The sequence below is a fragment of the Sus scrofa genome, chromosome 6, assembly GCF_000003025.6.
Source record: "Sus scrofa isolate TJ Tabasco breed Duroc chromosome 6, Sscrofa11.1, whole genome shotgun sequence".
Classification (NCBI taxonomy): domain Eukaryota; kingdom Metazoa; phylum Chordata; class Mammalia; order Artiodactyla; family Suidae; genus Sus; species Sus scrofa.
Window position 1 is genome coordinate 76108783 of NC_010448.4, and position 24952 is coordinate 76133734.

The 24952-nt window shown below is 54.6% G+C and overlaps 1 protein-coding gene across 21 annotated transcripts in view; it reads left to right on the forward strand.

The window, feature by feature from the left end:
• ARHGEF10L (Rho guanine nucleotide exchange factor 10 like) overlaps positions 1-24952 on the forward strand; it is a 165099-nt gene that overhangs the window by 44571 nt on the left and 95576 nt on the right. For 7 of the 21 annotated variants that reach the window (XM_021095432.1, XM_021095452.1, XM_021095438.1 and 4 more), the window contains exons 2-4: positions 9121-9197; positions 16535-16720; positions 17522-17555. In XM_021095432.1, coding sequence (XP_020951091.1) covers positions 9164-9197; positions 16535-16720; positions 17522-17555 — 254 coding nt within the window. In that variant the 5' untranslated portion in view covers positions 9121-9163. Of the gene's footprint in view, positions 1-59; positions 306-8792; positions 8812-8989; positions 9198-16534; positions 16721-17521; positions 17556-24952 lie in introns of those variants that run through there. The other 14 variants (XM_021095440.1, XM_021095441.1, XM_021095444.1 and 11 more) reach the window with 7 other exon arrangements.

Genomic DNA, 24952 nt, shown 5'->3' on the forward strand with positions numbered 1-24952 from the left:
GCTGCGGATGGAGCGGTGAAGGTAAATGATAATGTCCATATTCTGGTAGGAGGAAACAGACATAAACACCTAAAATATATAGATGCCTGGAGATGCTAAATGCTACGAAGAAAGCTACGGGGAGAGCAGGGGCAGGGAAAGAGTGACGGGATGTGTGTGTGTGCTTTTAAAGGCGGCGGTTGGAGCGGGCCTCTCTGACATAGCGACCTCTGCGCAGAGCCCTGAAGGAGGCGAGGGAGACATCCAGGTGTCTGTCTGGGGGAGGAGTGCTCCGGGCAGGAAACAGCAAGTGCAAAGGCCCTGAGGTAGGATGTTGAAGGAATGGCACACGGCGGGCATTGTGACTGGGATGAGAGGTAGGAGATGAAGGCAGAGAGCTAGTGGGGGGACCTTCATGTAGGCGAAGGTGGGGACCCCAGTTTCCACTTGGAATGAGGTCGGAAGGCATCTGAGGGTTTGAGCTGAGGAGTAGCATGACTGCTGCGTTGAGAACGGAGTGTGCGGGGTCGGGGGTGAAGGAAGTAGCAAGAGACCAGTCAAGGGGCTGTTTTATGGTCCAGGTAAGAGATGATGGTGGTTGGGACCAGGGTGGTAGTGGGTGCAGGGGTGGTGGCAAGAAGTAGTCTGATTCTGGACACATTTGGAAGGTAGAGCCAACGAGGTTTGGTGACATGTAGGTATGAGCCTGAGCACCTGGCAGGTGGAGCTGCCGTCAAGTGGGACAGGACACTTGGGAGGAATTGGATGGCGGTTTTTTTTTTTTTTTTTTTTGGCTGCACCCACAGCATATGGAGGTTCCCAGGCTAGGGGTCACATCGGAGCTACACTTGCCGGCCACAGCCACAGCCATAGCAACTCGAGATCGGAGCCATGTCCGCAACCTACACACAGCTCATGGCAACATCAGCTCCTTAACCCACTGAGCGAGGCTAGGGATCGAACCTGTAGCCTCATGGTTATTAGTCGGATTTGTTTCTGCTGCTCCACATTGGGAACTCCGCGATCCAGAGTTTGGCATGGATGTTAAGTTCAGAATGCCCCGTAGACCCTGGAGCGGAAGTGCTGGGACTTCTGGGCAGGAGTTTGGAGTTCCAGGGAAGGTCAGGCTGGCAGTGTCACCTTAGAGATGGTCTTAAAAACCATGAAATGGGAAGGTCACCTGGGGAGGCGCAGATGGAGGTGAGGTTGGGGTCCTTTGCCTGGGCCATTTCTCAGCCTGGGCCATCCATCCCGTCCCCACATCCCGCTCTATCAGATGCCTGGAGTCAGACCCCCTCCACTCTCTGCCCCCACCTCACGCTGCTGGGGAGACTTTGGGCAAGTCATTTCCCTGTCTTTGAAGAGGAGGGAATGAAGCCTCTTCATTCCAGGGTTTGGTTCCAGCATGAACATGCTCAGCTGCTGCCATGAGTGTTCCAGAGCCGCGATGGCACTGAGTGGCCCAGAGATGGGCTTTGGATGGGGAAGCTGAGGCGCAGAAAGGTGATGGGTGGTGCATGGTCCATGCTGTCCCCTTCAGGCCTCCAGGTGTGCGTGCTGTAGGGCCGAGTCACATGGGCCTCCCAGGATGTGGCCGAAGATGTGGGACCCTCCGATTGGCAATTTTTCACCCAGCCCTTCAGCCTGGGGCCTCCCGCCTGGACTGGATTGCTGGGCACAAAGGGGTTAATGTGCCTGGGGGCTGGGAGGAAGAGGAAGTGGAGGGGGAGAAAAAGGGGGAAAGGCTGGGGCTCTTCTGGCGACAGCCCTCCTCCCTTATAGGGTCCAGCAGCTTCTCTAGGCTGACTCTGGTTTCCCAGCAACAGCCTGCCCCAGGGGGTGGGTCCCTTCTGCCAGGAGTTGGATGGGCTCTTCTGCCCAGAGACCTCCTCTGGGGTAAAGGGGGGGGCGCTCCCCACCTGTCATGCCTGGGGATCATTGACCAAGGGGACATCTAGGAGGTCAGTGGGGGGAGAGGGGTTGCTTACTCCAGGCAGGGACAGAGCCTCCATTGTCTGAGGCTTCAGCCACTGGCCGGCCTCACCCCTGCCCGCAGCAGGAAGCCCATTGAGTGGCCAGGCGCCTAGTGGGCCGGGAGAAGAGCTGGCCTAGTTGTCCCACTGGTGATTGGAGGCTCCTGCCACAGGCAGGGGAGGGCCTGGGAGGATGCTCCCCCATCCCCCCACGCCCTCACCCAGCATTTGTTTACCTGACGCCTGGTGCATGCTGGGACATCGAGAGAACCAGCTTCAGGGTCCACCTTGGCTCCCCCAGCTCACAGCCCCGAGACTGCTCAGCAGTGCGTGGCCTTGGGAACATCCCTCAGTCTCTCAGCCTCGTTTTCCCATCTGTTGTGGGAAGTCATGTAGACACTCTAGAATGTTCAGCATGGGGGCTGGTGCACAGCAGGGCTTGGGAGACGCCAGCCGCTATCTTTTCCAAGACGATGATTTTGTGATCTCAAGAATGGTGAGGGTCACGAAGGTCAGGGCTGGTATTCTGGCGGATGGTCAGCCTGGCCTCAGTTGAGCAATCTTCAGAATGGGGCGACACTGCCCTCCAAGAGTGGCAGGAACTCTGGGAAGGGAACTACCATTTGTTAAGAACCTACCGCATTGTCAGTCATCATTCCATTTGCATCTGCATCTGACAGATGAGGACAGGAAGGACAGAGAGTGGGTCACTTCCTGAGGTCTCGCCACTGGAGAGCAGCAGAGTCAGCATCTGAAGCTGGGCTCCTACCACAGGCTGAGCCCTTTCCACGCATCTCATCTCTCTTTCGGTGGCTCTGAGTCCTGGATGTGTTCTTCTTGCTGTGGCTCCGTCTGTGTTTTCTTGGCTGTCTCTTGAGCCCCTGGAAGGTAGCCCCTCCGCAGTCTGCAGCAGGGCACCATTTGTGCTGAGGGACTCCAGGGCCAAGGTACCATCCTGCATGCTGTGGCCGCGGGTCCCTCTTCCCCACCAGACCCACCATCCACACGGTAGCGCTTCTCTTCCTCCTGGCCCCGGACTTTCTGGGCAGGACAGAGAACACCTGGGGGTTCCCAGTTGGGCTCATGCCCCTCCTTCTGCTAGGTAGGAAGCCCCACACCTGCAGGTGCCCTAGGCCTGGGGACACCCCAGCCTCATGAGTTCCTCAGTGAGTGGATCCTAAGCAGATGCAGGTTCTCAGGCTGTGGTGCTTAGTTCAGTGCAGCTTGGCATCTGTTGTTCAGCGTGTGGGCTGGTACTCCAGACACTGAGATGAAGAGGTCAGTGTAGGGAGACAGTTCCGGTGGGGATTCTAGGTGGCCCAGAATCACTGGTGCTCTTTGAAAATAGACTTTCTCCGGCTGTACCCACGAGCTACTGATTCACAATCGTGGGCCTGGGACACAGGCAGTTTTTACACCGGCTTGGGAACCACTGCATGAGATGGGTTTGGGGAAGCCTCACAGAGGAGAAGGGTCTGGGTTTTAAAAGTTGAGTAGGAGTTAGCTTGTTGGTTCTGAAAGAGAATGTTACCTGGAGGGAACAGACAGCCTGAGCAAAGACTCAGAGATATGGACCAGGTACAGTGATGGACTCAAAGCCCTTCGAGAGGGCTGAAGCAGTCAGGCCCGGAGTGGGAGCTGCCAAGTCCAGAGAGGTTGGTGGGGATCGGGGGTGGGGCTGGGTGGGTGGGCATGGCGAGTCAGTGAGGGCCTTGCTTAGGACCTGGTGTGTGTTGTGGAACAGCCACTGGTGGGTGGGTTGGCCAAGTTCACACCTGGGAAGCGTGGAAAGCAAGAGAGAGCCCTCCGGGAGGGTGGGGCAGCAGGAGAGAGAGCCCTGGTCCCGACTTTCCCCGTGTCCCGCACTTTCCCCCGGCTTCCAGGAGGCAGACGAGGTGCCCCTGAGGCCAGGGTTGCAGATGCGGGCCTGGACCAGAGCCTGTTCCTGATTCCCTCCGTGCGGGACAGGTGGCATCTACCCTTCCTCTTGGGAGGCTGTTGGACTCAGGTGTGCCAGCATGTGCCGCTTCCCGGCCTCCTGGGCCTGCCTGCCTGCCTGGAGCCCTGTCCGCCCTCCCCTCCCTACTTGGATTCTCTCCTCAGAGTCCTGCTATCCTTGTCCTTGAACTCGTGGCCAGACTTGTGCAGCCTCTCCTACTTTCCGAATCCTTTCCGGTGTGTCTCTCTGGGCCTCATTCAGGAGGCATCAATGGGGCCATTCTCTTGAGTGGGAAGTGGGAGGTGGCCCGGGATGGGGCGAGTCTCACGGGCTAGTGAGCAAGGGCAGGTGCGTGCTGGCTGGAGGAGGGTTTCCTGCTGGGCCTCTGGGCTGGATGGACCTTGAACTCTAGAGGAAGGAGGAACTGGTAAAGGGTTGATTACATTAGAGCAGGAAGACACCTGCTGTGGTGAGCTGGGCTGCCGAGGCTGGAGGGAAGTGCTAATTCTGGCTGCTCCTGCGTGGTCCTGGTCACTGAACTTGCCCTGCTAGGGCACACCCAGAGCTGGGGACTCTGTTTTGGCTCCTTTGCGTCTCACCCTGTCTGAATGTGTTTGAAACGCTCGTCCTCCTGCTAAGCCATTCTGTGCAGTGTCTCTGGAAATGAATGGTTTTAGGCAGTCAGTTTTTTAAAGAGGTGACCCCCCCAGAGAAGAAAGTCTCCTGTCATCCTAACCAGCCACGTGGAGTGCTGTGAATATCGCTGTGATAACAGAAGCCACTGGGGCCAAGAGCTTCCTCTGTGGGAAACACCCACAGGCACCACAGTCCCATTTTGTTTCATGAGTGCGGGGACCTCTGCGAGGCGGGCGTGAGGAAGAAGGATGTAAACTGTTAAGAGTGGCAAGTGTTGAGCTGGAATTTGAACTCAGATCTAGCAGCAGATCCCGCCCTTCAGCCACTGCCATCAAGTTTCTTCCCCTCCTTGGGACTCAGTTTCCACATCTGTCCAGTGGGAGCAACACCGTCTTGCAGCTACTGTCTGATCCGACCTGTGATGTTTTGCCTTAGTCTTCTGTTTTAAAAATGAGAGTGCTTGGAGTTCCCGTCGTGGCGCGGGGAAAACGAATCTGACTGGGAACCATGAGGTGGTGGGTTCGATCCCTGGCCTTGCTCAGTGGGTTAAGGATCTGGCTTTGCTGTGGCTGTGGTGTAGGCCAGCGGCTACAGCTCCGATTAGACCCCTAGCCTGGGAACCTCCATATGCTGCGGGTGTGGTCCTAGAAAAGACAAAAAAAAAAAAAAAAAAAAAAAAAAAAAGAATGCTTATTTTCATCTTCCCTCCTTAGAATACTTATTGTAGAAGATCTGAAAAATTCAGAAAAATGGAAAGAGGGTCAAAAGAAAATCTTCTGGAGCTCTGCCACCTGAAGAAATAGTTCATATACCTTAGTGGGTTTCCTTCTGTCCTTTTCCTCTCTGCACTGCAAAAACACGGTCAGAATCCCTGGTGTGGATGATTCTGTAGATAATTCTGCTGGGCCATGCTTGGCTTTTCAGTTCACCCTCCTTAACCAGCTAGGCTGGAGACGGCTGTGGCAGGAAAGTTCTGGATTGCTTTGCAGAGAGAGAGGCTCGTTTCAGGGGCATCACATGTTTCTTCTGGCTCATAATTCCTCCGACCTTGAAAGTGCCTAGACTTTAAAAGTATATTAAAAAGGGAGTTCCTGTTGTGGCTCAGTGGGTTAGGAACCCGACTAGTATCCATGAGGATGTGGGTTCTATCCCTGGCCTCGCTCAGTAGGTTAAGGATCCGGCATTGCTGTGAGCTATGGTGTAGGTCCCGGATGTGGCTCGGATCTGGTGTTGCTGTGGCTGTGGTGTAGGGCGGCAGGTGCAGCTCCAATTCGACCTCCATATGCTGCAGGTGAGGCCATAAAAAGACAAAAAAAAAAAAATTAAAAAGGAAATAGTCGAGCAACCTCACCTCTTAGCATGTTCACATCTACACCCTGGCTCAGCCTATGGTGTCGTCTGGCTGGGTACTTCATGCCCATTTTATAGAGATGTAGCCTGAAGCTCTGAGAGGCCAAGGAGAGGCCTGGAGTCACACAAAGAGGATGAGGTACTGCTCACCCTGCAGGTAGATCCGGCTGCACTCAGATCCCCATGGCTTGAAGCCCCTGGGATACTCCTTTGAGCTTCCTCCAGGGTCTCTTGCACTTCTGGAAGTTCCCAGGCTAGGGGTCGGATCAGAGCTATAGCTGCTGGCCTACACCACAGCCTCAGCAATGCCAGATCCAAGCCCCGTCTTCGACCTACACCACAGCTCATGGCAATGCCAGATCCTTAACCCACTGAGTGAGGCCAGCGATTGAACCTGCGTTCTCATGGATGCTAGTCAAATTCGTTTCTGCTGAGCCACGATGGGAACTATGCCCCTGCTCCTTCTTAAGTGGTTCTGGATGAGCCCACAGGGAGGACAGATGACCTGCAGGAGGATGGCCATTGTTTGATTTTTCAACTTGCAAAGGGTTTTGCGGACATTTTAGCTTGCTTTCCCCATCGCTTTGCTGAGCTTTCAGTGTGGGGCTAAAACGCACACACACTTGGTGGAGAGCAATTTGCATTTAATCAAACTGAATACTGCAGTTCTCTGACCCGGCAGATCCCTGTCTAGGAGTGTGCCCGTGAGGTTCGCGCAAGCATTCGCTCAAGGCCAAGCATAGCAAGGACTGTTTATTACACCAAAGGCTGGAGATGACCTCAGTGTCCATTGATAGGGATTGTGTCAATTACAGTATATACAACCCCCCGCCCCCGCAAATACTATGCAGCCATTAAAAAATGAGACCAGGAGTTCCCGTTGTGGTTTCAGCAGAAACCAATCTGACTAACATCCATGAGGATGCAAGTTTGATCCCTGGCCTCGCTCAGTGGGTTAAGGTTCTGGCGTTGCCATGAGCTGTGGTGTAGGTTGCAGACACGGCTTGGATCTGGCATTGCTGTGGCTATGATTAGGCCAGTGGCTACCGCTCTGATTCAACCCCTAACCTGGGAACCTCCATATGCTATGGGTGTGGCCCTAAAAAGACCAAAAAAAAAAAAAAAAAAAAAAAAAGTGAGACCAATTTCTATGTACTGTTCTGAAATGATCATTGAGATTCTTAAGCAAAGAAAAACAAAAAAGGTTATTAAGTGAAGTCAGACAGAAAAAGACACATCATGTGATACCGCTTATATGTGGAATCTGAAAAAACTGAATCAAATGAACTTATTTATAAAATAGAAATAGAGTCATAGACATAGAAAACAAACCTGTGATTACCAAAGGGGAGACAGAGGGGTGTGGAGATAAATGAGGAGTTTGGAATTAACAGATACAGATAAACAAGGACCTACTGTATAGCACACGGAGCTATAGTCAATATTTTGTAATAACCTATAATGGAAAAGAATCTGAAAAAATATTTAAATGGATGTTTAATTGAATCACTTTGATGTACACTTGAAATGTTGTAAATCAACTTTTTATTTCAAAAAATAAAATAAAAAGTGGCTGTGGCACAGGGCATGCGGTATGCTCGCTCCTGGATAAAACAAGGCACGTGTGTAAGGTATGTAAGCTGGTACGAACTCTGACGTAGAGCTGGAAGGAGAGATAAGAAACCAGTAACATTGGTCTATCCTGGGGGATTTGGAAGACTTACTCTTTGTGGTACCGCCTTTGTCTTTTTTTTTTTTTTTTTTTTCCTGTCTTTTTAGGGCGGAACCTGTGGCATATGGAGGTTCCCAGGCTAGGGGTCTAATCGAAGCTATAGCTGCCGGCCTGCACCACAGCCGCAGCAATGTGGGATCCGAGCCATGTCTGCATCCTACACCACAGCTCACGGCAGTGCTGGATCCTTCACCCATTGAGCGAGGCCAGGGATCGAACTTGTATCCTCATGGATGCTCGTCAGATTCCTTTCCGCTGAGCCACAGTGGGAACTCCGTGCAGCCTTTGTCTGGTATGGGCTTTGAGAGGCAGTGGAGCATGGTGGTTACTTAATGAGCACCTGCTGGGGCCCATGGCATGGGATCACACCCCCGGCTCTGCGGCTTACTAGCTGTGTGATCTTGGGCCACTTCCTGAACCACCCTGGGCCTCATTTGCTCATAATTTGGATTAATAGATGTTAGCATTTATTGTCTAAGATACTATTGTCTGAGATGTTATTATCTAGGCTCTGCATAGATGTGTGCTGTTACTAATTAACTGCCGTTTACGTGCATGCAATTTTATTTAGGAAGCCCGGCTAATAAAAATAAAGCCTTTTAGGACTGGACAGGCTCACAGCCAGATTGTGGCAGGGGCTGATTAGATAGGAAGGCTTGGGGCTGCCCCTCCAGGTCCCTCCCCTCCTCCACGGGGATCTCTAGAAGGACTGCCTCTAGTTTGGAATGGTGGGTGTGGCTAGGGAGGGGGGAGAGCTCTTTATCTCACTGCTCAGCAGGGGACATTTGGCAAGGCTGGCTCCAGGGCCCAGGGAGCCTCCACTGCGAGGCCAGAAGAAGCTGTTCCAGCTCTGACCGTTTGGGATTCTGCCCCTTCTCGAGCCGGCTGCCTCCGTGTAATCCTTTAGTTCACTCACATGCGTAGTCCCGAGGGCCCCTTGCCAGCTGGCCCGTCTTGGGGCAGCACAGCAAGAGACAAAGAGAGAGTGAATGGCCCTCAGTGGGACTACGGGGGTAGGGGCTGGTGAGAGCGGCTGGGCTGGACCCAAGGGTGCCCGTGGTTACCCGGCAGCCAGAAGGAGGAAGTGTCTGGCCACGTATATGACAGTTCAGGTGTGATCCGGCTTCTGGAACTCGGGGTCTGAAGGTGATCCTGGCTTCTGGGGCTGGAGCTTCACCTGTGAGCCCAAGGGGACCCCACCTGTAAGTCTAGCTGGACCCACCAGGCTCCTGAGGGTCCTTGGCATTGGGCAATAGAGGGTGTCTGGTGTCAGGGGCTTTCTGGAAAGATGGGTTTTGGTTCTGCAGCTGCTGGTTTTTCTCCAGGTTAATGATTTATGGTGGTGGGGGCTGGGGCCTTGCCGGAGCTGTCCTGTGCTCCTGAAGCTGCTGGGAAACAGCGTGAGAGCCCGTGGGCTGGAGTGCACAGGTCGCTAGCCGGTGACCCTTCTCTGTTGCTGAAACTTTGGCTTCGAGCGCCATGTAATTGGGTTTCTGGCCTTCTTTTCACAGGCGAGCAGCTGGGACGGTGCCGGTCTGAGCTGCACCTTGTCTGATGGCTTCCTCCCATCCTCCACAGGCTGCCGTAGGTACGGTTCTCTGCTTCCCCACCTCTGAACGGGTCCTTGGGGGCTGGCACAGGTCCACTGGCATTGGAGCAGACCGACCCTGGCTGGGACTCTGGCCCTGCTGGCGGTCAGCTGTGTGCCCTTGGGCAGGGGTCCTTGCTCCTCTGCCTCCTTGCCTCGAACTTGAAAATAATAGTTTCCTTCTCATAGAGCAGGTTCCAGGCAAGGGCTGATGCTTTATGTCTCCCTACGAGCCCCTGGAGAGGTGCGCAGAGCCCCTCTGGGGACTGAGGTGTGCTTGGGGGTAAAGGGTATGAATTGAGAGTCGGGAGCTGGGCCGAGGGGAAGGGACTGGGCCATTCATCTCCATCTGCTAAGGTACTCAGGTCGGGTCGCGCAGCCGTGGTGGGGTGGCCAGAGTTGGCCAAAACAAACAAAAGAAAAAAAAAAAAAAAGAAGAAAAATACATACTTAAGCTAAGAACTTTTTTTAAATCTGAAATTCAATTTGTTGTCCTGTGTTTTTATCTGGCACCCTGCCAGTGCGGTCTTGGGTGCTGCTGGTTGAATCTAGACCCTGCCTTGGAGGAGCTGGATGTGAGGCCATTAGCTTCCTGCCCTCTTGTTCTTTGGGGGTGGGGAGAGGGTGGCAGATAGCAGAATGGTAATGAGCCAGGGCTTTTTCTCCACCCCAGCTTTGCCACTGCCACTGTGAGCTCAGCTGAGTGACTGGGTGTCTCTCTGGCTCGGTTTTGTCACCCACAAACACGCAGTAATGACACCCTCTCCCGTGTTGTTGCAGGGTGTAAACCCAGGTGGGGCCTGGCGTGTGGGAATCAATCAATGGCTCAGGGCCCGGGAGCTGTTATCAGTGGGGTGTTGGCAGGATGGGCTGCCTGTGCTCTGCTCTGAGCCCCGGGCAGAGCCCAGGGAGGAGTCTCTTCCCCACCCCACCCCCATTCTCCGTGGTCTTCCCCGAAGGCTGGGGGACCAGCATGGTGGGCCCAGCTTCTCCACAGTTGAGGCGGCTTCCTGGGTCCTGGCCTCCTGGGCTCGCTGGGGTCTGGCTGGGGCTGACTCTCCCGGGGATGGGGTGTGTCCAGGAACGCCAAAAGCGTGCGTAGTCACCTCCAGTCATGCCACCTGTGCAGGTGGATGGGAAGGGCTCGCTTCAGCTCTCAGTTATCCAGAGATGGGTCTCCTGATTTCTCATTCCAATGAGGCGCTGTGTCTCATTGCCCGGGATTCAGGATCCTGGGAATAGCCTTGGAGACAAGGGCATTTCCCGATTCTTGGCCATGGCTTTGGGTCCCAGTACGTCATCCCCCCACCCCCCTGCTCCCACTGTCATAGGTATCCTGACCCTTTCTCCTACACACCAAGGGGCCAGGCATACAAACAGAGCAAAATTACTTTATGCTTAAATTGATTCGGTTCCATTCAGCAAATGGGTGACAAACATTTGTTTCAGCTGTATCTGACACTGAGAGCAGGCATCGTCTGGTTGAACCAGGCTCTTTGCCACTTTCTGATTCTTTGAGAGCTTCTCATGCTGTTAACAAATAAGTGCAAATTCCCCCAAACACCTTGCAGCTGCCTTCTCACTCCCTATCATCTTTGCTCACATCTCTGCTTCCACTGGGTCTGTCTGCTGTTTGTTCTCTGCTCCTGCTGTGACCCCAGCCTGAATTACCTCCCCGACCCCAGCCAGTCAGACCATTGCTCACCTTCTAAGGCTCTGTGCTAGGGCAGCCTAGCACCAAAGCTGTGCCCTAGGCCCAGCAAGCATAAGCCCCTTCCTCTCTTTTAACACTGGCCCAGGAGTTCCTGTTGTGGCTCATCAACCCGACTAGTGTCCATGAGGATGTGGGTTCAATCCCTGGCTAAGTAGGTTAAGGATCTGGCGTTGTCATGAGCTGTGGTGTAGGTTACAGATGCAGTTCAGATCCCGCGTTGCTGTGGCTGTGGTATAGGCCGGCAGCTGCCGCTCTGATTTGACTTCTAGCCTGGAAACTTCCACATGCCTCGGGTGCAGCCCTAAAAAGAAAGAAAGAAAGAAACAAAAACACTGGCCCAATCTCTGGGTTTTTGTGTCTTTTTCTTGCTGCATCTGTCTGCCTCACCCTGCAGTGAGCTCCTTGACATTGAGGGGCCATGTCTTACTTCTGCTTGACCCTCCTGGCCCGGAGGCTGCTGGGCTGGGAGTAGTTCCCAGATGTGGGCATGACCCTGTTGCTTGATGGGCTGACAGAAGCTGATTGTATTCTTAAAGGGAGAAGGTGCAGAGGTAGCCGAAGTCTCTGGATGCAGCCTGGGGGCCGGGTTGCCGGGGGCTGGGCCTGGCCTGTGAATGAGGAAGGCCTCTCCATCTCACCCAGGGTCAGGGCCTGGGCTATGACTCAAGGCAGTAATAATAGTGATAATGATAATGATAACGATGATGTGACAACAGTGATAAGAAGAATCATCGTTGTAAGGAGGGCTGACATTTGGAGAACACATGCCTCGCACGGGGTGCTAGATGTGTTAGTCAGTTCATTCCATCCTCCCAATAAGCCTCTGAGGCAGTTACTACCACTGTCCTCATTTTGCAGACCAGGAAACTGCTGCTTGCAGGGGGTTAAAGAACTTGGCGCTCCTACAGCCAGTATATGGAAAACCTAGAGTCTGAATCCAGGCCACCAGTGAAACTGTGGTCACTAAGTGATTCTGGGTATTTGTAGGGGGCCCCCGCCCCCCACTGTCTGCCCATCAGATTCAAGTGGGTGGGACTGTGGGCCCTGAGACCCCCTTGGTCAGGATGGGTCTGTATCAGTAGCCATAGTGGGTGGGGACTTTATGGTCATTTATTCCAGCATTTTTTTTGTCCTTGTCTTTTTAGGACCGCACCTGTGACATATGGAAGTTCCCAGGCTAGGACTCAAATCGGAGCTGAGGCTGCCAGGCTACACCACAGCCACAGCAATGCCAGATCCGAGCTGCATCTGCGACCTACACCGCAGCTCAGGGCATTGCCAGATCCTTAACCTACGGAGTGAGGCCAGGGATTGAACTCGTGTCCTCCTGGATGCTAGTTGAGTTCGTTACTCCTGAGCCACAATGGAAACTCCTATTCCAGTAATTATTTATTTATTTTTTTTGTCTTTTTAGGGTCATACCCGAAGTGCATGGAGGTTCCCAGGCTAGGGGTCTAATCAGGTAGCCACTGGCCTATGTCACGGCTACAGTAACACCAGATCCAAGCCATGTCTGCAACCTACACCACAGCTCGTGGCAATGCTGGATCCTTAACCCACTGAGTGAGGCCAGGGATCGAACCTGCGTCCTTATGGATGCTAGTCCGATTTGTTTCCGCTGAGCCATGATGGGAACTCCTCCAGCATTTTCAAAACAAGGTCACAACTCAATCCATAGACCTGACAACAGGAATGTGTGTGTGTGTGTGTGTGTGTGTGTGTGTGTGTGTGTGTGTGTATTCAACAAATACTCACATGCCTGCTGTGCCCAGTACCAGATGCTGGGGGTAGGCCAGTGAGTGAAACAGACACACATACTTGCCCTTAGGAAGCTTATGCTCTGGTAGAGGAGACAGACAGTAAAATAAATAGAGCCTACAGTGAGCCACGTGCAATAAGGGCCACAGAGAGAAATAGCACAGGCCAGGCAAAGAAGGAGCCCCGGGGTGTCACTGTGGGTAGTTTTGGCCCTGTTAGCCTCATTGGGAGATGACATATGGTGAGACCCGAAGGAGGTGAGAGCAGGAGAAGACCCTGGAGAAAGAACATTCTGGACTCGAGGACTGAAAGTACGCAGCTCCTGGGGCAGGAACAGAGCTGGCAGGTTCATGGTACAGAGAGGAGACCAGTGTGGCTGGAGTAGGTGCGGGTGGGGCAGGTAGTAGAAGATTCCACACACACATGTTTTCGGTGTGTATGTGTGAATGTGTAAAATACATATGTGGTTTTCTATGTGTACATATATACAGATGTGCAGATATAGCAGACACATGTCCAAAACAGAAGTGTTGAAAACACTAACAAATGTACTACCAAATGTCATTTTATTAATACAAAGAAATCTCGCAAGTAAGCAGGTCCTAAACAACAAAGCAGGTTCCCGCCTGGGCACCCCACTTAATTTTCTGAGCCCCGAGTGGGTTGAGACCTGTGACTTGAAAACTACTAATCCGGCTTTCGACTCAGCCCCTGGGTTTCCTTTGTTAATTCACCTTGAGGCCACGTGTCCAGGAGCTCAGGTGACTTCCAGGAGACCGTCGGGCTTAGCGGATTGTGTAGAATGGGATCTAAGGCAGATCTGGGTTCGAATCTGGCTCTCTACTTATTTGCTGTGCGACTGTGGGTGCATCTGTTTGCCTCTCGAGGTCTCTGCAGCCTCCTAGAACATGGGGGTGGTCGTGAGGCTCAAGCGAGGACCCCCCTGGGGCACACTGCAGGCTTTCAGTGGGTGTCTGTTTCTCCACATCTGGGGAGGGAGCTTTGCCAGAGGCCATATCCCCTCCCAGAGGAGTCCACCATGGGGTCCCCAGAACTCCCAGGAGGAGGGGCTGGGCCCCTACCTCAGTAGCCTCTATCTGGTCATCACCCCCTAGAGGAGACAGGGAGGGAGGTGAGCTCCGTCTGAGCTTCTGCTGCAGTGAAGCAGCCGAGGAAGGGGCTTCTTGCTTTTGATACACTTGCACCTGAAATGTTCTGCTTTGGAAAACCTCCAGGTCGCTGTGGGAGGGGTTGGATTTTTCTGGTCAGAGAGGCTTTCAGAATCAGATATATCCGTCTGTCCATCCAGCTGTCTCTGCTCCATGCACCTCCCCACCCAGTTCCTTATTCATCCAGCTATGGACACGTGCTGGGGCTGGGCCCACAGTCATGGCCTAGACAGTCCTGTCCTCAAGGATCTTGGGCGGGGAGGGGACAGTCATTACAACCATAGGTGTCATTGTGTAAACTCGCATCTACCAGGCACTATGCCAAGTGCGACATCTACTCCAGCAGTTCTGGGGGGGGGGTTGTCCCCCAGGGGATACTTGGCCGTGTCTGCAGACATCTTTGGTTGTCACAGCTGGAGGGCACATAGCAGGTAGAGGCCAGGAGTGCGGCTGCCCTTCCTGCAGTTCCTCCCACCCCAGGGACAGTACAGCCCCCAAATGAGGCTCAGAAACCCTGAGCTACATCTCAGGTCAAGTTCCTATCAGCGTTATGATGCAGGGGCTGTTTTATTCTCCCATTTACGGGGAGACTGGGAAGCCAAGACTCAGAGAGGTGAAGGGGGGCCAGACTGGACCACTTGGGGCCAACGCTTCTGCTCTGAATAGTGGGATGTGAGCTGAGACAGTCCTCCTGGGGGTAGGTCAGGGAGGGGCGGTCAGCTTTGCAGCCTTTAGACCAGTCCCACTGTCTGGCCTTTGGTTTTGGGGTGGGTTTGCGTGAAGTGGGGAGATGGGCTAAGGGAATGCCTGGGGCTCTGTTTAGGCTCAGATTCTAGGAAAGAAGTCTTCTGGGGATGAAGACTGGGGGACCTCGCTGGATGAAATGGGTGGGAAGGCAAGGGCTAGTTGTATGCCTTAGGATAGAGAATCCATGTCTCACTTGTTAATGGAAAAAAATTTCTTTAAGGGCTACACCCAAGGCATATGGAAGTTCCCAGGCTAGGGGTTGAATCAGAACTGCAGCTGCCGGCCTCTGCCAGAGCCACAGCAACTTAGGATCTGAGCTGTGTCTGTGACCTACACCACAGCTCAGGGCAACGCTGGATTCTTAACCCACCGAGTGGGGCCAAGGATTGAACCCACGTCTTCATGGATGCTAGTCGGGTTTGTTACTGTTGAGCCACAGGGGAACTCTAATGAAAGTTTCTGAGTTCTGCCTGTTGACTGTGTACAACCCGAAGGTTGAGAATTATGTTTTATTTGGCGGACTTACTGAGGGCTTAAGCCTGAGAGGGGGCCTCTCACATCCCTCGGAGGGACAGCTCTGAAGAGGTAAGGGAGGGGGCAGGATGTGTGGGAGGCTTTGTAACAAAACCAGGTAGTCAGAACACTGAAAGATGACTTCTTTTTTGGTTGTTGTTGTTTTTTTTTTTTTCCCTTTTCTCTTTTTAGGGCTGCCCCTGGGGCATATGGAAATTCCCAGGCTAGGGGTCGAATCAGAGCTTCATCTGCTGGCCTACACCACAGGGGCAGCAATGCCAGAAACGAGCCAAGTCTGCAACCTACACCACAGCTCACAGCAACACCGGATCATTAACCCACTGAGCGAGGCCAGGGATGGAACCTGTGTCCTCATGGATCCTAGTTGGGTCTGTTTCCACTGCGCCACAACAGGAACTCACGAAAGATTACTGTTAATGAAAGAAAACCAAATATCTCAGGTTAAGGAATTTAGGGCTCTTCTGTGGACGGGAAGATGCAAAGAGTCTGGGCTCATTGAAATCGTTGTGTTGACCTGCACCTTAACTCTCTAGGGCCAATATCCTGTTCTTTCCTGTCCTGAATCCCTTCGGGGTGCACCCTTGGGCTCGGCACAGTGGCTGATGCCTTGAAGGCTGGAACTTCCTTTGTTTGCTGATATGGCATCTTCATCCCCACATCCCGGGCCAGGACCTGTCTCCTTAAAGGAGACAAATAAATCACTGCACATTATATGGGGACAGATGAAGAAAACAAGAGGCTAAGACAGAGAAGGGATGCGGGCAGGGGGCCTCTCTGCTCAAGTCAGGCTTTGAGAGATGACGAGGCAGACCTTGCCATGAAGGGGCTCCCCAGGAGGGAGAAGTGGGCTGGGAGGCCAGGCAGAGCTCCAGGCCCGGAGCATAGGTCCCCAGCCCTGCCCCAGGCAACCTCTGCCCTGGGACCTGAAAGCTGGCTTCCTTCAGGCCCCAAACGATTCCAGGCAGCTGTGTTTCCTGCCCCAGCGCACACCAAAAAAAGTGCAGCATGCAGACCAAGCCTGAAGGTGCTCAGTGCACAAATGCAAAACGTACAGACATAAACACACCTGTGGAAATACATGCAAAGATGTGTGCCCACATGCACAAGGGTGGGTGCATTTATACAACCCTAGGAAAATAGACAACAAGGAAATGAAGGACTGACTTTCAAGTCCAGGTGCACACACGCTCACTGTGGAAGACTGCTCTCTGCCCTCCGTCTACTGCCCATCTGCTTAGAGCCCAAATGTCACCTGAGAGGCACAGGAGAGCCACTTGGCCTGGGCATGGGTTTAATCGAGTCTCTGGGACCTGTCCTCATGCTGTCATTCAGACCCCAGCGGCTTCCCACTTGCAGTCATCTCTCTAGGGACCAGACCCTGAGACCCTGCGGGCTAACTCCACCCCCCTCCCCAGGAGACCGACTGCTTCCTGGAGGCCCAGGCCCCTCCCCCCAGGCGGAGGACGACCCTGGTGAGGCCTTTGAGTTTGACGACAGTGACGATGACGAGGACACCAGTGCTGGCCTGGGTGTCCCAGGCGCTGCTCCAGAGAAGGAGGCAGATGCCCCACTGATCCACTTGGACTCTGCCCCCACCACGGGTAAGGCGTCTGGGGGCCCGGGGTCTTCACTTTCCGGGCCTCCCTCGGGGCTCAGAGGGCTCAGGGCTGCGCAGAAGCTCTGGGCTCCCCGTGATGCCTCGTGGCTCCTCCGCTGTCACCAGAAAGCCGGAAGGAAGAAAGACGGTTGGGGAGATGCTGCATTCCGTGGCTCCCCTTGGGAAATGGACATTCCTGGCATTCCTGCAGCATCTGGGCGCTTTGGCACATCGTAAATGGAAGTGGTTGGCCCTCCATTGTGCTTCGGCGACAGACCCTGCCCTGGGCTTGTGTCTCTGAAGCTCCCCTCTCCCTGCCGCTTCTCCCAGGGAATCACAGCAGCCGGAACAGGAGTCTCCGGGTCTCTCCGCCCGTGTCAGCTCTGCTGCGGGAGCTGGTGGCCCTGGGGGCGGGAAGGCTGTGATAAGACCAGTGTTAAATGGCAGCTTCTGGGCTCTTTGATTCTGTTGTCGTCGTCGGGAGGGACCGGGGACTGGACGAACAGGCTTGGGGACAAGGGGTTCCTTGAGGAGCTGTGGGTGGGGGCAGGCCCGGAGCAGGCAGGGCCGCTGGAGCTGGGATGTGGGCCGTGGGGGTGGGGGGCAGGCAGGTGGACAGGTAGGGAGTGTAATGATAGTGCACTGGCTGGGGGAGGGAGACAGGGACGCAGCAGGCACCCAGGCTGGCCGGCCGCGTCTCCGGTGCGCGCCCCCCCCCCGCCAGAGGCTGGGAAAGGGGCGGGGATGTGCGGAGTCCTGGCCAGCGGCCGGCCTGACAGACTCTCTCTCTGCTCCTCTCCTGCAGACCCAGATCCAGCGGCCGCGCCGCCCCAGACACAGTAAGTGAGCCTCGTTCCTTTGCTTTGGCGGCTGGAAAAAGAGGAGGGACTGGGCAGGGGATGTGGGAAGGGCTGGAGCTGCTGCCACGAGGGCTCAGCACAGGTCTTGGCTAGGGAGGAACGCGTTTCAACATCCCTGGGCCCCAGGGAAGAGGTCAGTCCCTGAACCGTGTGGCTTTTTCCTTCATTTTTCCCCACAAGCCTGTGAAACAGAAAGCAGGCCTGGTTCCACAGCCTGGCTCTGTTCCTTGCCAGCTGTGTGACTTGAAGGGGTCACGTTAAACTCTTCCGAAGTCGGTCTGTTCACATGCAAGATGGAAACAAGAAAGTACCCCCTCCACTGGGCTGGGGCTGGGAGTTAGGCAGCCGTCTGGTGTGCCTGGCCGCAGTGTCACCTGCCGTGATTGTCCCTGCCATCGCCATTCCCGCTGCCTTTCCCGTGACCCTTGTTGGGGACTTTGCCCTTCTCCTGGGAGCCTGTCTGAGGCAGGGCAGCCTAAAGGCTAAAAGTCTGGGCCTTGGGGTGACTGCCTGCATCATGCTCCAGGCCCAGGACTGGCCGTGGGTCCTCGTGTAGTTATCAGTCCTCCAGGCCTTGGTTTTCTCATCTGTAAAATGGGCCATGGCTTCTTCCCTAGAAGAATGAAGAACTGTTGGGTAAGACACCTAGCAGTCACTGCAGGTACCTAATCAAGGCTGCTGTTCCTCTGGTCTTTGGAAAATTGGCCTGTGCATTTGGGGGTTGGGGGCCATGAAATCTGAGGCTTCTCAGAGCTCTGCTCACTGCCTGGCTTTGGGGACCCGGGTGTTTAGAAAGTCCTCTTCTTCTTTTTTAAGGCCTCACCTGCGGCATGTGAAAGTTCCCAGGCCATGGGCCTAATCGGAGCTACAGCTGCTGGCCTACGCCAGAGCCACAGCAATACTGGATCCGAGCCGGGTTTGCGACCTACACCACAGCTCCTGGCAACGCCAGATCCTTAACCCACTGAGTGAGGCCAGGGATTGAACCCACATCCTCATGCATACTAGTTGGGTTTGTTACTTCTTCTAAAGGAAGAGTTGGTGGTGGATCTAGGCCCTGAGTTACAGCTGGGGTGCCTGGGGCCCTGCTTTCAATCCTCCCCTGGGTGTCTGAGCTTCCCTTCATTTTCCTGGAGCTGCTGAATCAGGTGTCGCCCCTCTGGAGGTCTCAGAGATGCAGATTGTGGCCTGGGCCCCTGGAGCCTAGGCAGGTCTGGAGTGGGTGGACCCTGGGAGGGTTTCTCTCAGTCGCTGCTGTGCAATTAAGGCCAGAAGTGGGGGCCGCGCTTGGGCCGCTGCTGTGCAATTAAGGCCACAAGTGGGGGCTGCTCTCTCCTGGATGAGGGGCCTGAAATAAAGCAGCGATTCTGCACCTGAGTTGGGGAGTCTTGAGATGGTTCTGATCTCTGAGGGATTACAGCCCTTCAGGGTGTGCCAGGAATGAAGCCACCCGGAAACCCGGAAACTCCGTCTGGAGGAGGATGCCGACAGCCCAAGTGGGGCAGAGGAGAGTGCCCGGGGAAGGGGGATGCTGACTCAAGGGAGCGCTGGGGTGTTCTCGGCTGAGCAAGTGGGTGTAGATTCACCAAGGGAGAGGGGAGGGGCCACCCAAGGAAGCCACAGAGCAGGGTGGAGGGGGGAATGGTGTGGGTGGCGAGCAGAGCGCATGCACCCCTGCCCAGGATGTGGCTCTTGATTCTCTCAGGCCTTGATCCCTGACCTTAGGCTTAGGAGCATGGCAGTCTGGCCCGTTCTTCTCTGTGTGTGTCCTGGAGGCCTAGTGACTACAGCCAGATTGTGTTTCTGGGGCAGGTGCCACACCCAAGTCCCCAGAGCTGTGCTGTACTGTGTCAGGATCACTCAGCGTGGGCCAGGGGTTTTTGGGAGGGGGCCCTGCCTCTGCCTTTAACCCACCGCCAGCCACTCCCAGGCATCCCCACCTGTCCTACAACTGGTCCTGGAGTTAGCCCAGCCTCCGTGCACACCCACAATCTCCTGGAGGTTCAAATTCCCACTCAACCCCCACTAGCTGGGTGGCTTTGAAGCTCTGAGCCTCAGTTTCCGCATCTGTACGATGGAAATATCTGCCTCTAGGCATCATGAGGAATAACGAGGCTGGTGGCGGAAAGCACTGAATAGCCACATCGTGGTTCCTCCTGCTCCCCCCTCCTGTCCAGTTTGGATGTTTCCAGGGCAGGGGGGCTGACGGGGCAGAGACTGTGTCCCCACTGCCTCTGGCCCCTGGGCGGGGCCTGGATTGCCACCAGGTGGGAGTAAGCATCACTTCTGAGATGGGGCAAAGATTTCTGGGCCATGGGCCCACCTGCAGAATATTAGTTGCAGCAGGAGTCCTGAGAAATGCATTCCAGCCCTGTAATTGTACAGATTAAGAGAGATTAAATTTAAGATACAGATAAGGAGAGATTGAGGGTGGGACTTGCCCACAGTCACCCAGTGAGTTGCTGGCAGCCTCCTGGCTTCTTGTCCTGTGCTCTCTACGCTGCTCCCAGCCTTGTCCCTCCCTTACTAGTCTCTCTTTATTTATGTTCTAGCTCCTTCCTGGATGGTGAATTTCCACTCGGGAGTCCTCTGGTGGAAGAATCAAACCAAATCACTTTCCTTCTCCTTGTTGTCCAAGAGAAAGGAAAAAAAAAAATCTTGATTTTCTTTCTTTTCTTTTTTAAAAATATTTCCCCAAAGGTGGTTCCTAAGCAAACAAACAGTGCCTTGAAAAAACCAGTCTTCAAGCGGAGGACATTTCACCTCCTCTCGCTGCCTTTCCTCTCTGGTTGCTGCCTGTAGGCTTGGAAATGGCCTTGGCTTTGCCTGGCTGCCTACCCGGCCTCCAGAGAAGCAGGGGCTGCCTGACTTGAAGCTCTTGATAGCAGAGTTAGAATCATTGCCCAGGAGTTCCTGTCATGGCTCAGCAGTAACAAACCCCACCAGGATCCATGAGGACTTGGGTTTGATCCCTGGCCCCGCTCAGTGGGTTAAAGGGTCTGGCGTTGCAGTAGGCTGCTGTAGGTCGAAGACGGGGCTCAAATCCCGCTTGCTATGGCTGTGGTGTAGGCTGGCAACTGCAGCTCTGATTTGACCCTGAGCCTGGGAACTTCCATATGCCATGGGTTCGGCCCCAAAAAGCAAAAAAAAAGGAACCTGACATAGTCTCTGTGAGGGTGCCAGTTCGATCTCTGGCCCCACTCAGTGGTCTGAGGGTCTGGCATTGCCGCAAGCTGTGGCAGAGCTTGCAGATGTGGCTTGGATCTTGCGTTGCTGTGGCTGTGGTGTTAGGCCGACAGCTCCAGCTCCGATTTGACCCCTAGCCTGGGAACTTCCATCGGCCGCAGGTGTGGCCACAGAAAGAGAAAGAAAGAAAAAAAAAAAGAAAAAGAATCATGCCCGGATCTCAGAGGGACCTCAACCCTACAGGGCTGGTCCACAGCTGGGAGTGGGTGGGGAGGCAGGGCCAGCCCTAATGCCCCCCTCCCAGTTGGTACTCGGCCCAGGCAGGAGTGTTGTGGGTTAAGGGAGGCCTGGCGTCCTAGGAGCTTGGGCTCTGAGCCACACAGAGCGGGCTTCAAGTCTGGCCTAGTAGTTTGGCCTACTAACGAACTGTGTGTCACTGGGCAAGTTGCTTCCTGTCCTGAGCCTCTCTTTCTTAATCAGTGAAATGGGAATAAGAAATCTCCTTTCTCGCTGGGCCCTGTGACGTGTCCGTAGGTTAACAATTACCTGGCTCCGCGTCTGGCGGGCCTGCGCTGTCTGCCCCCAGTGTATTTGCTGTTGTTTTTTTCTGGATCCTGGTTTAGATGCGGTGCAAGAGGGGCTGGTTGGGCTCTGTATCCTGGGACTCACACAGACCAGGCTTTGATCCAGCTCCTCCACCTCTCCGTGTCCGCACAGAGAAGATGATCACGGCCGGCCAGGCCGGTGGTTCTGGGGACAGCTGAGGCTGATGGGAGGTCCAGGTGACCTTGGCTGGCACCTTGGGTCCATCTCCGGCTTTGAGACCTGTGGCCTCCCTGGTACGTTCCCCTGCTGGGTGGGGTTGCTCAGAGGAGCCAGCCAGGCTGCTCTGTGGTAAGCCGAGTTGCTGGTATTGCTGGGTTCTTGTGGTGCCAGGGCCTGTGGGATGATTTTAGGGTCGGGCCTCCCCTCTCAGCAATCCCAAGGAGAGAGGATGGCCGGGCTCTCGTTCGTCCTGCTGTTGCTGGTTTGCAAAGGAAGCATCAGAATGCTGGCCAGCGGCTGCTGCTTTCTCCTTCCTCAGTGGGACATCTTATCAGATGACAACAACAATAATGATAGCGAATAATAATGTGAAAACGATGATTGTGTTTACTGTGTGCTGGTCCCATTTGCGACTCCCATCTCTAGGAAGTGGACGCTGTCGTTGCCATGTTACAGGTGGGGACACTGAGGCTCGGGGAAGGCAGGCGGCCAGGGTTGTGTATAGATGGTACCTCTTCATTCACCAGAGACTAGAACCAGAGCTTCCTCGCCCAGAGGCCCGGTGCTCCACCCTTAGGCCACCCTCCAGGGATGTGCTGGGGACTCCGGGGCCAAGCTCAGGGCCCCAGACTTTGCTTCACGTTGCGGGTGTGGCCGGTTCTATATGAATGATCTCCTTCTGTGTGTGTTTATTAGGATAGAAACTTAGCCTGCTTGAGATCTAACTTGGCCTCTCTGAGCTCTTAGGAGAGCAGTGTCTAAGCTGTCCCTGGAATGTGCCATAGGCCCTACAAGGGGCGCCAAGCAGAGGGGCCTCAGCACTGCCTGGGTGCGATTCTGGGTGGGGCCCCTCCCTTTGAAACGGGAGCAGAGGAAAGGAAGGCCCCTCCCCTCTGGCCCTGCACAGAGGTCTGGCGACAGTAGAGGGGCGTGTGAGGGGTTTATCCACCTGCAGGATGCCTCTGGGGCCACAGGGGGTTTTCTTGCTGGGGGAGAGGCAGTGTTTGGTTTGCTGCTCTATCTTCTGGGCCTAGCACAGTGCAGGCACAGGTTGGGTGCCGAGGACATTGCTCTTGAAAGAAGGATGGTTCCAATGGACAGAAGGACGAGTGGGGTCTGAAAGGCGACGACTCTCGGTGAACATGAAGGGAAAACAAATGGTGTGGAAACGGAATCTCTGAACCCTGGTTCTGAGTCTGGCGGCCGACGGGGGCCAGGACAGTGGGCAGCGGAAAGGGAGGCTCGGAGTGGCTGAGTGGCTGATCCCACTGATGCTGGCGGTGTTGGCTGCTGTTTCCTGAGCTGCAGCCTGAACTTCACGCACACGATCTCACCTCCTGGCACCGTGGCCCTAGGAGATGGGCTACTGATTATGCCCATTTTGCAGATGAAGAACTGAGGCTTAGAGTTGAAATAGTTTCCCCTAGATCTTGCAGAGCTGCTCAGTGACGGGGCTGGAGCTCAGCCCGTGTGACTCCATAACCATCCACCCCTGGGAGCTTGCAGGCTTGGCCTTTCTGGTGGACTTTGAACCCCATGAACTCACAGCCACCCTCAGCGCCCAGTGCTTGCTGGGAAAACAGAGCGTGTATGTCTGCGGCTCCCTGCATGTTCCCGGGCTCAGGCGGCCCCTCTCACCTCTGAGTGCACCCGGCCTCTGGACTTGTTTGCTTTTCCTGCCCAGTTTTGCTGCCATCCCTGCTGGCCCCCTGCAGCCTTGGCATTTCCTGTTGGCTCCTGGCCCAGCTGCAGGGACTCTCAGTGACTCCCAAAAGTGCCTGTCCTGCCCCTTCCTGGGCTTATCTAGACAAGATGGACTGGGTGGCCAACTGGCCAGCATCTCTCACCTGGGCCTGGACCTTGAGGGAAGCAGCTGGGCAGCTGGATTTCTGGAAGAGCCAAGGAGACCCATCCTCCCTGGACATATGGGGCCAAGGGCATCAGGCCAGGCCTGGGGAAGCAGCATTTGAACAGAATGGAAATGATGCTGGAGGGCTTGCCTGCAGCCCGGCTGTGGTCTTGATGCTTTTGAGGCCTGAGGGTATGTGTGTGGGGTCAGCTGGACAAGCCTGGGGTGTCCCCTGACCTTGGGAGGAAACGGCGTTGTCCCTCAAGTTTTGCAAGATTGCTGCGGACCCAGGCCAAAGTTGTTTGGCATCTTGAGTTGTTCTTAACTTGCTGTTTCCCCAGATCCAGAGCATTCATAGCCTCCCGTGTCCTGTCCTGCAGGGTGTGAGTGGGACCTGAGGACTGGTGGAGACCAGCTTTTCCCTGTAGTGGAGTCCCTCGTGGGAGGGTTAAGGGGACCAGGCCCCTTTTTCCATTAAAGACCTCTCTCTGGCCCCTTAGCTAAATTAGAAGAGCTATTTTTGTTCTTCTGCATCTATTTTTTTTTCTTTTTTAGGGCTGCACCTGCGGCATACGGAGGTTCCCAGGCTAGGGGTCGAACTGGAGCTACGGCTGCTGACTTACACCATAGCCACAGCAACATGGGATCCGAGCTGCATCTGCGACCTACACCATAGCTCACGGCAGTCCTGGATGTCTGACCCACTGAACGAGGTCACGGATTGAACCCAAATCCTCATGGATCCTAGTCGGGTTTGTTAACCACTGAGCCACTAAAGGAACTCCTATTTTTGTTCTTCTTTTTTCTCTTTTCCACCCCTGCTTACAAGGGGTTTCCATGGGGGAGCCATGGCCTTCAGATCACACAGACCCTTTGAGTACTCTGTGTGAAGACCACACAGCCTGTGGCCTGAAAAAGGTACAGAGGTTTGCATTCATTACACTGAATCCCCCTTCAGGAATGTGCCAAGTCCACCCCCGGATCCTCACAGTGACAGGTCTCTGCCTTATGCATCTTCATTCTCAGTATCTGGCACAAAGAGGGTGAGATACTCATAGTTTATGTGTGCATGGACTTTACAGTTTATGTAGTCCTTGCCACACGCTTCTCATTTTGATGCATGACTGACTGGGCAGATTAATTCCCCCCCCAAAAAAGATTTCCATGTCCAAATCCCCAGAACCTGTGAATGTATTACCTTGTCCAGGTGGGATGGAGGTGAGGGTCTGGAGATGGGGAGATGATTCTGGATTATCCCAGCAGGCCCATTAGAATCATAAGAACCCTGATAAGGGGTGGGGCAGAGTCAGAGAGGGATCGAAAGATGCTGCGAGGTTGGCTTTGACGACGGAGGAGGCCCCTGAACCAAGGCTGCTTCTAGAGGCTGGAGACTCACCCAGCAGCCCTGGAAAGAAAGAATTACTATGGATCCTGTTGTGCAGACCCAGAGAGGAGCAGGCACTGGTCCCGGGGGCTGGGTGGCACATGGAGGCCCTTGGGCTCAAAGCCGGAAGGCGGGGCTCTGCTTGTTCTTCCTCAGCAGCCCCCTCCCATCCAGGCCAGCGTTCTGGCCTCC